At 47.5% G+C, this 15,879-nt stretch overlaps 1 protein-coding gene across 5 annotated transcripts in view; it reads right to left on the reverse strand.

The window, feature by feature from the left end:
• Positions 1 to 15,879, reverse strand: part of LOC142289838 (centromere protein C-like) — a 246,824-nt gene that overhangs the window by 130,798 nt on the left and 100,147 nt on the right. For all 5 annotated transcript variants that reach the window (XM_075333780.1, XM_075333776.1, XM_075333777.1 and 2 more), the window contains 2 exons: positions 2,485 to 2,566; positions 1,541 to 1,676 (listed from right to left, as the gene is read on the reverse strand). In XM_075333780.1, the coding sequence (XP_075189895.1) occupies positions 1,541 to 1,676; positions 2,485 to 2,566 (218 nt within the window). The remainder of the gene's footprint in view (positions 1 to 1,540; positions 1,677 to 2,484; positions 2,567 to 15,879) is intronic.

The following is a 15,879-nucleotide window of genomic DNA, read 5'->3' on the forward strand; positions in this document are numbered from 1 at the left end:
CCTGTCGATGATTAATGTCCTCCTGTATGGGATGTTTTTGCCAAATCTATCTAGGAGTTGTTAGAATTGAACATGCTTTACAAAGCTGGCATAGAAAACAGCCGGGGTTATTACTTTCACAGATATATTCTTATTTGTAAAATGGCTTTTAATTAAAATATTTGATATAAGGGTTGTTTTTGAGGTCAGGTTACTGGTGGTTACAGGTTACAAGTGGAGGACCGTGGGAACCTCCGGCTGTGACCGCAAAAAACCTGAGTGACGTCACTGCTCATTGCTGAGTCTCAGTCTCTGCCTGAAGTTCACAGCGAGTGGTCATGTTCTATGGCGCGCTGTGCCTTCAGTAATGTAGAAGAACTGGAATTGTCGTGGGCCATCGTGTGGATTATGTCTGATCTGGGGTAGTTAATAAGGGTGTTTTTGCATTTTATTTCAAATAAAGGATTTTTGCGGTGTTTGTGTTTATTTCATTTCACTGACAGATTAAGAATTATTTACTTAAATAATTAAAAAATAAAAAAGGACGTATGTGGTTCCTCTTATTGCAATACACAGCCAAGATTAGCGCACAGCTGTGGGCTGCAGCCTGTAGTCATATACTTTATCTGTGCTGGGTATCATATTATGGGGGAACACTACGCCAATGTTTTTAAGTTTATTCATTTTTACACCACGATAGAGCTATTATAGACAGGGTGTGTGACTGAAAGCAGTCAGGCGTGCGGTCACACAGACTAGGGGGCGCGTTTGACTGAAAGCAATCACAGACACCAGGACTGCCAGTGGGCGGGGGAAGCAGTGAATATGTATGAAGGTAAATGAGCGGCCCTGGAAGTACAATGAGCAGCCTCAGAAGCAGTTACAGCCATGTCGGACACTAGTAAGTATAACGCGCTTGCTCCAATTCCCCTATTCTTTCTACCACCATTTTTAAGGGCCAAATTCTGATCCCCATAGACTTAAATGGAGACCGGCGTCCGGCCAGATATCCAGGATCAGCCTGGGCCAGAACTGGATTGTTAAAAAGGAAAAAAAAAAAAAAAATAATCGGTTAGACCTGCCCATCCCAGTTATCTGCGAGTTATCCGCGCATCACTAAAGCTGTACACTGACTACTTTACATTGTATCTTCAGGGTTGTTCTATGCAAATATATAATAAAATATTTACAAAAATGTGAGGAGTGTATTCACTTTTGTGATATACCATATATACATACATCACGGTGTGATAAATTACAATATAACATGGATTTATGTTTTATTTATCTAAGCGAGCAACAGTCTCTTTCTGCGCTGACCCTAGAAATCTACACTTTCACATACCTGGGGCCTGTTAGGCCTGTTTGCAAATAACATGGAGTAACTCATATACAAACACTTTTCAAAATTTATTTGAGATGTGAATATTTCAGAACATTAAGTTAACAATAATCTTGCAGAAAACCAGTAACTAGCAGGCCTGCGAGGCCCCAGGTATGCGTTCTAGGGTTAACATTAACAATACAATAAAAATGAAATTGTACATGAAGGAAACGTTACCGTCTCTCTGTATGAATACTGGAGCCGTCAATGTCCGGCTCTTCCATTGCTGAGGAGTCATCACTGTCGCTGAGACATTTATTTATCAATTTTGGAGGGCTTGGCTTTACTGAAGGACGTCTTCTTGTCCGCAACTCTACAAAAAAAAAAAAAGCCGTATTATTTCCATAACTATTACAGGAACTAAAACAATGAATCAAGAAAAAGCTGCACTGAAACAAAGTAAGGAGGTCATTACAAGCAGTAGACATGAGAAGGGTTAATGTCAGGGGTACATTTATGAGAAATTAAAGCAAGGGGTCAGCCTAGACCGGTCTTTATAACATCTGATGAACACAATTGGGTTAGGGATGTAAATTAGGCTCCCCCATGCACCTAGAGCAATCATTCGGGCAGCAGACACCTCGGCCGTCTGTTTTCTTCATTAGGCTATGTTCACATGTAACGTTTAAGCTGTGCAAAACGCAGCATTTTACTGTCTCAGTAAAGTGAATGGGATTCCAGAAGTCTCATGCACATGTTGCGTAATTTTTCCTTACTAATTTGGAGCAGTTTTATTTCTACAGCATGCATGTCAATCCTTTCAGCATTGTTACAGCATTTTTCTAAATGTGAAAAAAATGTAATAAAAATATATGCAAAAATTCACATATTTTAGCAGCGTCTTCATACCAGATTTGTATTTGCTGCGAATCCTAAATGTGCACATACCCTTAAAGAAACTACACGACATCTCTGCAGATCATCTTAGGGTGAGCACAAGGATTGGCAGTCCAAGATTGGACATGCTGGAAACGTATCACTCACGACATCATCTATACAGCGCCCCCATAAGGCACCAGTCAGCTGAACCCAGTGATATCAGAGGGTTTGGTGGACATTAATCTAAAAAGCGTATGGAGGGTTTTAGTCAACTGCAGATAACACAATTATTGGTACGTAACTGGGAACTGAAGTGGCGGATCTTGCTCTGACTCTTCCAGATGTTCCATGTCCTGATGCCGATGGAGCATCTTCTGGTGTTTCCTATATATGTATATGAAAATAAAAATCGCTCCTGTTAGAGATAAACATACGCACAAACACACAGAGACTAAGCCTGTACAAAATACAATGACGAACAGGGTCTCTTTACTTACAGTCATGATCAAAAGTGCTGGCACCCTTAAAATTGTTCCAGAAAATGAAGATTTCTCCCAGCAAATTATTGCAATCACACATATTTTGTCGTACACATGCATTTTTCGTTTGTGTATATTGGAACACACAAAAAACATGGAAAATTGAAAATAATTTCACAGAAAACCCCTAAAATAGGCTGGACACAATTGCTGGCATCTTTCCAAAATTTTGAGTAAACAACTTTACTTCAATCATGTGATGCTCATTTAAACTCACATACGCCAACTAACAGATGGGGGCAATATGAAAATCACCCCTGAAACCAGATAAAAAAAGGAGAGAAGTTGACTCATTATTTGTGTTGCGTGTCTGTGTGTGCCTCATGGAGAACAGAAAGGAGAAGAGAAGTGTCTTAGGCCCTGTGCGCACTAGAAGAAGGGAATTTTGTTTACTTACCGTAAATTCCTTTTCTTCTAGCTCCAATTGGGAGACCCAGACAATTAGGGTGTATAGGCTATGCCTCCGGAGGCCGCACAAAGTATTACACTTAAAAGTGTTAAGCCCCTCCCCTTCTGCCTATACACCCCCCGTGCTCCCACGGGCTCCTCAGTTTTGGTGCAAAAGCAAGAAGGAGGAAAAGAATTAAAAACTGGTTTAAAGTAACTTCAATCCGAAGGAATATCGGAGAACTGAAACCATTCAACATGAACAACATGTGTACACAAAAAAACAGGGGCGGGCGCTGGGTCTCCCAATTGGAGCTAGAAGAAAAGGAATTTACGGTAAGTAAACAAAATTCCCTTCTTCTTTGTCGCTCCATTGGGAGACCCAGACAATTGGGACGTCCAAAAGCAGTCCCTGGGTGGGTAAAATAATACCTTGTAAGAGAGCCGTAAAACGGCCTCTTCCTACAGGTGGGCAACCGCCGCCTGAAGGACTCGTCTACCTAGGCTGGCATCCGCCGAAGCATAGGTATGCACCTGATAGTGTTTCGTGAAAGTGTGCAGGCTCGACCAGGTAGCCGCCTGACACACCTGCTGAGCCGTAGCCTGGTGCCTCAAAGCCCAGGACGCGCCCACGGCTCTGGTAGAATGGGCCTTCAGCCCTGAGGGAACCGGAAGCCCAGCCGAAAGGTAGGCTTCGAGAATTGGCTCCTTGATCCACCGAGCCAAGGTTGATTTGGAAGCCTGTGACCCTTTACGCTGGCCAGCGACAAGGACAAAGAGTGCATCCGAGCGGCGCAGGGGCGCCGTACGAGAAATGTAGAGTCTGAGTGCTCTCACCAGATCTAACAAGTGCAAATCCTTTTCACATTGGTGAACTGGATGAGGACAAAAAGAAGGTAAGGAGATATCCTGATTGAGATGAAAGGGGGATACCACCTTAGGGAGAAATTCCGGAACCGGACGCAGAACCACCTTGTCCTGGTGAAAAACCAGGAAAGGGGCTTTGCATGACAGCGCTGCTAGCTCAGACACTCTCCGAAGTGAAGTGACTGCTACTAGAAAAATCACTTTCTGCGAAAGGCGTGAGAGAGAAATATCTCTCATTGGCTCGAATGGTGGTTTCTGAAGAACCAGCAGCACCCTGTTCAGATCCCAGGGTTCTAACGGCCGCTTGTAAGGAGGAACGATGTGACAAACCCCCTGCAGGAACGTGCGTACCTGTGGAAGTCTGGCTAGGCGCTTCTGGAAAAACACAGAGAGCGCTGAGACTTGTCCCTTAAGGGAGCCGAGCGACAAACCCTTTTCCAGTCCAGATTGAAGGAAGGACAGAAAAGTGGGCAAGGCAAAAGGCCAGGGAGAAAAACCCTGAGCAGAGCACCACGACAGGAAAATTTTCCACGTCCTGTGGTAGATCTTGGCGGACGTTGGTTTCCTAGCCTGTCTCATAGTGGCAATGACGTCTTGAGATAACCCTGAAGACGCTAGGATCCAGGACTCAATGGCCACACAGTCAGGTTGAGGGCCGCAGAATTCAGATGGAAAAACGGCCCTTGAGATAGCAAGTCTGGTCGGTCTGGTAGTGCCCACGGTTGGCTGACCGTGAGATGCCACAGATCCGGGTACCACGACCGCCTCGGCCAGTCTGGAGCGACGAGGATGACGCGGCGGCAGTCGGCCCTGATCTTGCGTAACACTCTGGGCAACAGTGCCAGCGGAGGAAACACATAAGGGAGCTGAAACTGCGACCAATCCTGAACTAAGGCGTCTGCCGCCAGAGCTCTGGGATCTTGAGACCGTGCCATGAACGCCGGTACCTTGTTGTTGTGCCGGGACGCCATGAGGTCGACGTCCGGCACCCCCCAGCGGCAACAGATCTCCTGAAACACGTCCGGGTGAAGGGACCATTCCCCTGCGTCCATGCCCTGGCGACTGAGATAGTCTGCTTCCCAGTTTTCCACGCCTGGAATGTGAACTGCAGAGATGGTGGAGGCCGTGGCTTCCACCCACATCAAAATCCGCCGGACTTCCTGGAAGGCTTGCCGACTGCGTGTGCCGCCTTGGTGATTGATGTATGCCACCGCTGTGGAATTGTCCGACTGAATTCTGATCTGCTTGCCTTCCAGCCACTGCTGGAACGCCTTCAGGGCAAGATACACTGCCCGTATTTCCAGAACATTGATCTGAAGCGAGGACTCTTGCTGGGTCCACGTACCCTGAGCCCTGTGGTGGAGAAAAACCGCTCCCCACCCTGACAGACTCGCGTCCGTCGTGACCACCTCCCAGGATGGGGGTAGGAAGGATTTCCCCTTCGATAATGAAGTGGGAAGAAGCCACCACCGAAGGGAAGCTTTGGTCGCCTGAGAGAGGGAGACGTTCCTGTCGAGGGACGTCGGCTTCCTGTCCCATTTGCGTAGGATGTCCCATTGAAGTGGACGCAGGTGAAACTGCGCGAACGGAACTGCCTCCATTGCTGCCACCATCTTCCCCAGGAAGTGCATGAGGCGCCTCAAGGGGTGTGACTGGCCTTGAAGGAGAGATTGTACCCCTGTCTGTAGTGACCGCTGCTTGATCAGTGGAAGCTTCACTATCGCTGAGAGGGTATGAAACTCCATGCCAAGATATGTCAGCGATTGGGCCGGTGTCAGATTTGACTTTGGAAAATTGATGATCCACCCGAAACTCTGGAGAGTCTCCAGGGTAGCGTCGAGGCTGTGTTGGCATGCCTCTAGAGAGGGTGCCTTGATCAACAGATCGTCCAAGTACGGGATCACCGAGTGACCCTGAGAGTGGAGGACCGCTACTACAGTAGCCATCACCTTGGTGAAAACCCGTGGGGCTGTTGCCAGGCCGAACGGCAGTGCCACGAACTGCAGGTGTTCGTTTTCTATGGCGAAGCGCAAGAAGCGCTGGTGCTCTGGAGCAATCGGTACGTGGAGATATGCATCCTTGATATCGATCGATGCAAGGAAATCTCCTTGGGACATTGAGGCGATGACGGAGCGGAGGGATTCCATCCGGAACCGCCTGGTCTTTACGTGTTTGTTGAGAAGTTTCAGGTCCAGGACAGGACGGAAAAACCCGTCCTTCTTTGGGACCACAAACAAGTTGGAGTAAAAACCGTGACCCTGTTGCTGAATAGGAACAGGGACCACCACTCCTTCTGCCTTCAGAGTGCCCAGCGCCTGCAGAAGAGCCTCGGCTCGCTCGGGAGGCGGGGATGACCTGAAGAATCGAGTCGGGGGACGAGAGGTGAACTCTATCTTGTAACCGTGAGACAGAATGTCTCTCACCCAACGGTCTTTTACCCGTGGCAGCCAGGTGTCGCAAAAGCGGGAGAGCCTGCCACCGACCGAGGATGCGGAGTGGGGAGGCCGAAAGTCATGAGGAAGCCGCTTTGGTAGCGGCACCTCCGGTGGCCTTTTTAGGACGTGACTTAGACCGCCATGCATCAGAGTTCCTTTGATCTTTCTGAGGCCTTGTGGACGAGGAGAATTGGGACCTGCCCACGCCCCGAAAGGACCGAAAACTCGACTGCCCCCTCCTCTGTTGGGGTATTTTCGGTTTGGGCTGGGGTAAGGATGTATCCTTTCCCTTGGATTGTTTGATGATTTCATCCAAACGCTCGCCAAACAATCGGTTGGCAGAAATTGGCAAACTGGTTAAGCGCTTTTTGGAAACAGAATCTGCCTTCCATTCCCGTAGCCACAAGGCCCTGCGGAGTACCACCGAATTGGCGGCTGCAACCGCCGAGCGGCTCGCAGAGTCCAGAACAGCATTAATAGCGTAAGACGCAAATGCCGAAGTCTGTGTGGTTATGGACGCCACCTGTGGCGCGGACGTGCGTGTGGCTGCGTCGATTTGCGCTTGACCTGCTGAGATAGCTTGCAGCGCCCATACGGCTGCGAATGCTGGGGCAAAAGAAGCGCCGATAGCTTCATAGATGGATTTCAACCAGAGCTCCATCTGCCTGTCAGTGGCATCTTTGAGTGAAGCCCCGTCTTCCACTGCAAGTATGGATCTAGCTGCCAGTCTGGAGATTGGAGGATCCACTTTGGGACACTGAGCCCAACTTTTGACCACGTCAGGGGGAAAGGGATAACGTGTATCCTTAAGGCGCTTAGAAAAACGCTTATCTGGACAAGCATGGTGATTCTGGACTGCCTCTCTGAAATCAGAGTGGTCCAGAAACATACTCGGTGTACGCTTGGGAAACCTGAAACGGAATTTCTCCTGCTGTGAAGCTGACTCCTCCACCGGAGGAGCTGAGGGAGAAATATCCAACATACGATTGATGGACGCAATAAGGTCGTTCACTATGGCGTCCCCGTCCGGAGTATCAAGATTGAGAGCGGCCTCAGGATCAGAATCCTGATCAGCTGTGTCCGCATCATCAACTAGAGATTCCCCCCGCTGAGACCCTGAACAATATGAGGATGTCAAGGGAATTGTCAAGCGAGCTTGCTTAGTCGGTCTGGGGCCGGGGTCTGTGTCAGAACCCTCAGCCTGGGATCCATGAGACACCCCAGGAGGACATTGTTGGTCCAACTGAGGTGGGCCAGGGGACAAAGATTCAACAGAGTCCCTGTGCTGAGATACCGGCCTGGACTGCAAGGCTTCTAGTATCTTAGCCATAGTCTCAGAGAGTTTTGCAAACTCTGTCCCCGTCACCTGAACAGTGTCAGCAGGTGGCTCCCCCTGGGCCCCCCTTAGCAGAGGCTCTAGCTGAGTAAGTGCCACAGGGGCCGAACAGTGCACAAAATGAGGGTCAGTGGAACCTGCCGGTAGCGGGGTCATACATGCGGCGCAGGCAGCATAATAAGCCTGTGTTTTGGCACCCCTGCCTTTCGTGGGCGCCATGCTATTATCTTCCCTGAGTAACACAATAGGGTATATAGGCAGAAATCAACTGTGCACCATACAGTGTAAAATATGTATACCATAAACATATAATGTTACACTACTGCACAATGGGGCTAGCACCACAGGTGCTGCTTACCACCCGCTTAAAGCGGTTGTGAGGCCACCAGAGTCCCTGCCTGAGTCTCCCAGACTTTGTCCCCCTCTGTAGCGTCCATGGAGCTGACAGGAATGGCTGCCGGCGTCCTGAGGAGAGGTGGGAGCCGTGGGCGTGGCTCAGAAAGTGCGGGAGCTGGTGCCTGCACTGTGCACAGTGAGGGGAGTGGAGTATGCAAAGCATGCTCCAGCCCTCAGTGCTGCTCGTTCTGTGCAGCGTCCCGCCCTTCCCCTGCCTGTCAGGGCTGTGGGCGGGAGGAAAGGAAACTAGGCCGCAAAAAGCCGGGGACTCTAGTAATAAACGCGGCCGCCGTAAAAGCGCGGCCGGCGCGAAAGTCCCCGGCGCACTACAAGTCCCAGCCGCGCCGCAGTGTTTCCCTGGCAGCGGCGGTTAGTGCGGCAGTCCCTATACATAAACACACTCAGCAGCGCTGAGTGTGTAATGGCACATATTAACCCGGTCAGCGCCGCGGTCCCCGGTGCACTAGCACACCCAGCAATGCTGGAGTGTTGCTGTGCGCGGTCCCCACGGGGACACAGAGTACCTCCAAGTAGCAGGGCCATGTCCCTGAACGATACCCGGCTCCTATCCAGCAGTCTCCCAGGAGTTGTGGATGAAGCACGGTCTCAGTGCCTGGAGACCGATAGGATCCCACTTCACCAGAGCCCTGAGGGGGATGGGGAAGGAAAGCAGCATGTGGGCTCCAGCCTCCGTACCCGCAATGGATACCTCAACCTTAACTACACCGCCGACAAGAGTGGGGTGAGAAAGGAGCATGCTGGGGGCCCTATATGGGCCCACTTTTCTTCCATCCGATATAGTCAGCAGCTGCTGCTGACCAATCTGTGGAGCTGTGCGTGCGTGTCTGACCTCCTTCGCACAAAGCAAAAAACTGAGGAGCCCGTGGGAGCACGGGGGGTGTATAGGCAGAAGGGGAGGGGCTTAACACTTTTAAGTGTAATACTTTGTGCGGCCTCCGGAGGCATAGCCTATACACCCTAATTGTCTGGGTCTCCCAATGGAGCGACAAAGAAAATGGAATTTCTTAAGAAAAATCCGCACCCTCTGGCAGAAAACCGCACCCGCATTTTTGCCGCGGTTTTTCCGCTGGTTAGTCCCTGCGTTTTTTTACCGTTATCTATGGCAAAAACCGCAGGTACCTGCAGAAAAGAAGGGACATGCTCATTCTTTTTGCTGCAGATATTTTGCAGCAAAACCTGTAGGGGAAAAAAAACAAAGTGTGCGCATACCATTTCTTTTTACCATAGGTTTGCTGGGGAATGATTGCAGAAAGGTTATGAAAATTATCTGCAGGAATTCATGCAACAAAACCGCAGCAAATCCGCGGCAAAAAACGCAGCGTGCGCACAGGGCCTTTGGACTTGAAAGCCAAAGTTGTTGAATAATAAATCAACAATCTCAAGACACAATATAATCAGGAAGTTTACATCCCATGGCATGGCTAATCTCCCTGGATGTGGACAGTAGAGAAAAACTGATGAAAGGTTGCAACGCAGGACAGCCCGAATGGTAGATAAGCAGCACCAATCAACTTCCAAAGAAATTCTAAGTGTCCTATAGGCTCAGGGTGCATCAGTGTCAGTGCAAACTATCATTTGAATGCTGTGGCAGGAGACCAAGGAGGACTCAACTGTTGACATACATAAAAAAGCTAGACTGCAGTTTTCAAAAATGCATCTAAGTAAGCCACAATCCTTCTGGAAAAGCATCTTGAGGATAGATGAGACCAAGATAGAGATTTTTGGTAAAGCACATCATTCTACCATTTACTGAAAATGGACTTGGGTCTACAAAGAAAAGTGCACAATACCTACAGTCAAATATGGTGGAGGTTGAAAGATGTTTTGAAGTTGTTTTGCTGCCTCTGACACTGGGCGCAAGACATCAAGAAATCTGAAGATTACCAAAGGATTTTTAGTTGCAATGTAATGTCCAGTGTCAAAAGCTGGGTTACCATCCTAGGTCATGGGTCATCCAGCAGAACAATGACCCCAAACATACTTCAAGATCCACCCAAAAAAGGATGAAAACAAAGCATTGAAGCGTTCTGCAGTGGCCAAAGAGTGAGGATATAAATCCCATTGAACACCTGTGGAGAGTTATTAAAATTGCCGTTGGTAGGGGGCACCCTATAAATATGAGAGACCTGGAGCAGTTGGCAAAAGTTGACAGGTCTAAGAAGCTTTTTGATGGTTGTAGGAAGCGATCGATTGCAATTAATTATTCCAAAAGGTGTACATCCAAACATTAACCCCTTCACTCCCCAGCAATTCTCCATTTTTTCCTCCCCTTCTTCCAACAGCCATAACTGTTTTTTTTCCCCCCAGTCATTATTGCCATATGAAGGTTTAGATACATTCCATTCTGAGAGTATCTCCAACGTGGTACCCTTGCCCCCCACAGCACTCCCAGTCTATATGAACGCAAATAGTTGTTTGGACCTTTGAAGGCTACGTCATCCGATCACGTGGGAATATACCTGCTACTCTTCCACTAAACGTACACTCTCGGTTGGATTATATATTTGGATCCAGTGGTCTGGCCATGTGGGTAGAGAATATTGAACACGGCAATAGAGATATCTCGGACCATTGTCCTGTAATACAGTCACTTAGATTCAGCAGATCGACGCCGAGACCTCAGTGGAAGTTAAATACCTTTTGGCTAAAACTAATTGGGACTAATGATAGGATCCCTGAGCAATTACAATGCTTTATAAATGCGCATACGGGGTCTCGACACGCCATTACCTTTTGGGACACTCTTAAGGCCTATTTACATGGCTGCCTAACATCAGCGATCTCCTATATGAAGAGAACCACCTCACAAGAGGATGATGTGGCTGAACAAAGGGTAAAGAAGGCAGAAAGGGTATACATATCTAACCCCTCTAATGAAAACAGGTTGCCCTCGCATAGGCACCACGTGCAACATTTAGACACAAAATCTAAGTGCCAATTAAATTTTACGCGGCAGTCATAGTTTGAATTGGGGAATCAGTCCAGTACGCTCCTGGACTTTATGGTCAGACATCATAGATCCTCTAATACTATACTAGCATAGTCACCTCCCCTGCGGATATCCTTCAATACTTTAGGGATTTTTATAGCTCCCGTATAAGTCTAGGAGTGGGGTGTCGGTAGACGACTGTCTGGCGTATCTAGCCGACCTGAACTTCCCGAGGCTGACCGCTGCTCAACAATCCTTTTTAGATGCTGACATTACTTTAGATGAACTTAAATCTGTAATTGCGGACTTAAGCTGTGGGTAAGGCCCTGGGGCGGATAGTTTCCCTATAGAATTATATGGGAGGTATCAGGAGCTTTTATTACCAACCATGCTAGAGGTTCTTGTGCAGACCACCCGAGGAGCTTCCGTTCCAGACTCCTTTTATGAAGCTAACATAATAATACTTGTAAAGGAGGGGGAAGGAACCCCTGGAATGTGGATCATATCGTCCCATCTCCTTAGTCAATGTGGACTACAAAATCTTTACTAAAATATTAGCAACTAAGCTGAACTAATTTTAGATGTTATTACCCAGATGAAACGGGCTTTATGCAAGGGAACAATACGTCCATTAATATCAGAAGAGTTTAGCTGGTTATCCATTATAGTACTACGGTGGGGGACAATGAATGGGCCTTGGCCTTGCTGGACGCGGCCAAGGCACTCGACTCCATGGAGTGGAACATCCTGATGGTCTGCCTCCAGAACTTTGGTTTTGGTCCCTGATTCTGCGCCTGGATCCATATGTTATAATCGGTCCTGTAAGGCCAAAACGGTGGTCAACGGGATCTCATCTGAACCTTTCTTACTAGAAAGGGGGACTCGTCAGGGGTGTCCCTTGTCCCCAGCACTCTATGCCCTGGCCATTGAGGCTTTAGCAATTAAGATACGTTCTGACAGGCTGATTAAGGCTATCTAAATTGCTGATGGGGTGGATATAATCGGCCTGTATGCAGACGATATGATTATATTTATCGATGATGTGGAGCGGTCACTGCCTCGGGTTGTTGAGATTATAGATGATTTTACAAAGTATTCCGGATTGGGCATCAATTGGGATAAATCTAATATGAAGTACCTCTCTAACGGTCCAACGCCCCATTTAGAGGCTTTATCTCCTCTGCGATTAGTCTCCAACTTTAAATATGTAGGTATCATTATACTAAAGATAGCAAATGCGACCTCTCATCTAATATATTCCCCTTTCTAGAATTGGCTAAACGTAAATTCCTGTTATGGGGTAAACTACCGTTATCAGTCCCGGGGCGTATTAATTTTATAAAGATGATATTGCTCCCCAAATGTAATTATTTTCTCCAACATAGTGCAGCGTTAGTCCCAAAGTCATTCTTTTCATCCTTAAATACGCTAATAACTGGGTTTGTATGGGGCAATGCAAGACCAAAGCTAAAACTAACTACCCTCCATAGGTCCAAACAATTGGGAGGGACAGCAGTGCCAGATTTCTTTTATTATTATTTATCGGGCCAGTTGAAAGCGATATGCTTCTGGATACCCGGCTCTGTCTTGCTTTATTCTGAGAGTCATTTGGCTCATGTGGCAGGGACGAATGGTTTACTTGGTTTTCTTGAAATGGGTGGGTGGGGGGGGGGGGAATCAGGATTGCGGAAGTTGCTGCCCCTTCATAGGGCAGCGCGGCTGGTGTAGAGGCAGGCGTAGAAGGACTTACATTCTTTTGATGTTATAGCTGAAATGCCCCTATGGCAAAATATGTATTTCCCCATGCTATCGGATCACCTGTCTTCCACATTCTGGGGTGCACACAGTGTTTTCTATGTTGGTGAGATGTATGAGCAAAATGTATCCTTGTTAGTAGGTGTCATTTTTTCAGGTACTTGCAGCTTAGAACGGCGATCCAGCACCACATGAAGGGGACTCCTGGGATCATTTTCATCTCCTCTTTTCTCTTGATAGGGATATTTTGATCCCAGGGCCCGTAAGGATTGATGTCATCTTTATATACATACCTACTGTCCGTGATGAATGAGTTCCAACCTTTGGCAGTTAAAGAAAAGTGGGGGCTGCTGGTTCCGAATATGCAGGAGGATGACTGGGTGGAAGTCTTGGAATCGCCTACTAAGATCCCCCATCAATTAATAATAAAATGATCCAAATCTATATAGTACACCAGGTTATCTTACCCCATTGAGGTTGTTTAAGATGCGACGCCGAGAGAAGTCAGTGTCATGGACAGGACGCACACTTCGTCCATATGGTCTAGGGCTACCCGGTAATCGCTGCCTTATGGCATGAGGTGGTATTGCTTCTGTCCTCCCTGGCCTCCTTCCCTATACCTCTTAATCCACTACTCTGGCTGTTTGGATTCTTGGACGAAGGAACCTGGTCTCATCACCACAAAATATTTCTTCAGTAATCCCTACTTATGGCCAGGAAATGCATTGCCCTGCGATGGATGGGCTGTTCCCCCTCCCGACGGTGCGTGCATGGGTGGAGCTAGTAAATGCAGTGCTCCACTATGAACGGACAGTATATCAAAATAGAGGTTGCCCTGAAAAATATAATAAGGTATGGGAGATGTGGAATGCCTTTCCTCTGACATTACCCGTCTAAGTGTAATAACTGTCTGAATTGCCCATTCGCTCTTTTATTGTAGAAAATATATTATGGTCTGGTATTAATGTTGAATGTTCCTTGGTTGGTGCCTATAGCACAAACGGTCACTGTGATATTGTTATGTGTTCTATGTTTTCTTCTTTTGTTCTTTGTGTCTCATTAAGGTGATATGCACCCCAGGTACCTGGAATATGTGTATCTCCGTACGGAATCCTTTTACAGTTTCACATGTAAGCACTCTATATGTCCTTATTTGTACCTGGTTGATTTCTGATACTTAATAAACAAATTTGAAAAAAAAAAAAAATATTGCCATATGAAAGCTTGTTTTTTTGTGGGACTAGTTGTACTTTTGAATGAAACCATGATATTTACCATAAAGTGTACTGGAAAATGTGGAGAAATTTCCAAGTGTGGTGAAACTGCAAAAAAAGTGCAATTGCACGACTGTTCTTGAGGTTTTTATTCACCGTATTCACTATATGGTAAAGCTGTCAGTATGATGCCTCACGTCAGTATGAGTTCATAGATACCAAACATGTATACTTTGACTTTTATCTAAGGCGTGGAAAAAAAATTGAAGTTTGTCCAAAAAAAGAATAGTGCTTTTACCGCCATATTCCATGACCTGTAGCATTCTCATATTTTGGGATCTAGGGCTCAGTGATGGCTTACTTCTTGCGTCTTAAGCTGACGTTTTTAATTATAGAATTTCTGCGTAGATCCGACGTTTTGATGGCCTATTATTGCATTTTTATCTAATATTGCAGCAACACAAAAACGTCATTTTGGATTTTTTTTTTCTCGCCACGCCGTGTATCGATTAGATTACTTGATTTTATAGTTTGAAAGATAGGGCGCATATATATATATTGTGAGGTAGCGACCACCAATGTGGTAAATGGTTGCTATATGTCGCAGTGGAGAAGATCGCTGCGATATTAAACTGAACAGGTTGCTATGGGACTTGTAGTTCCACAAAGGCTTGTTTCTGCATTTAAGGGTCAGGTTCCCTTTAATAATGCCTGTGTGCTGTGCAGGTCTGGATAATCACAGACCTCCACCTGTGGGTGTGTCCAGTCTGATTTAGGAGACTTAGTGTGTGTGTTCTGCAGGGCGTGAGAGCAGAGCAGGGGGCTCTGGATTTCAGTCTGGGTTTAGACTGGAAGTAGTGTGCAAGCCAGGCTGGTTAGTGCTGTGGCTACTGGACCAAAGCTCTCCTGGAGTGGAGAGACAGACAGGAGTCTGCAGAGTGTCTCTGGGTTCTTGGAGGGAGCCACAGCAAGTGTTGTTCGCTGGCTGGCAGGAGCCAGTGTGTACAGGCGCCACACTTCCAATAGAGACTGTATTGGACTGGAAGCCAACGGTATGTGATTGTGCTATGTTTTTGCCTTAAGCCAGGAGAGGCCTGTTATGTTTAATGTTTTCCGTTTATGACAAGTTTTTAATAAACGGCTGGAAATTTTTTATAAAGAGACTGTGTACATGTGTTGCTGAAGCTACCTCACACCGCTGTAAGCGAGTGGAACCCCCCAGGTTGCGGGGTGCAACCTTACATATGGTGCTAGACTGCGGGCAGCAATCCAGGCAGCTTGTCTAGCAACTGCTGAGGTGTTGTTCCTGTGGATTAGCCAGGTCCACGAAGGTTTTTTTTTTCTCTGCTGTCTACACACTGCAAGGAAGTGTTGCCTGTGGATCGGCGAGTCCATGAAAATTTTCGAAGCTGTTTGCAGTGGATCGGCGGGTCCACGAAAATCGTGTCGGCGCACTCAAGCAGCTGGCGGTGGATCGGCGGGTCCACGAACAGGGACAGCGTACTCCAGCTGCTGGCGGTGAATCAGCGGGTCTGCAGGGTTCCGTGCTGCAGTGGCGAGAGACCAGTGACTGGAGGTTCCAGGCCAACCCGGAATTGCGGGGCCCTGTTTGGTGAGCAGTGATACACCACAGGCTGGAGATCCTGGTTGTACGGGCGGTACAACCTGGAAAGGTTAGTGGTTCTCTAACCCCCTCCCCCCTCTTTAGACCACCGGGTATTACCCATTGGAGCGCCCCTCCTGTTTGTTTTCTTGTTTCAGCATGGAGGGTGCACAAATGGACGCTATGGAGGAGCTGTACCAGTTCCTTGTGCATGG

Source organism: Anomaloglossus baeobatrachus, chromosome 2 (genome assembly GCF_048569485.1).
Source record: "Anomaloglossus baeobatrachus isolate aAnoBae1 chromosome 2, aAnoBae1.hap1, whole genome shotgun sequence".
NCBI classification, from domain to species: domain Eukaryota; kingdom Metazoa; phylum Chordata; class Amphibia; order Anura; family Aromobatidae; genus Anomaloglossus; species Anomaloglossus baeobatrachus.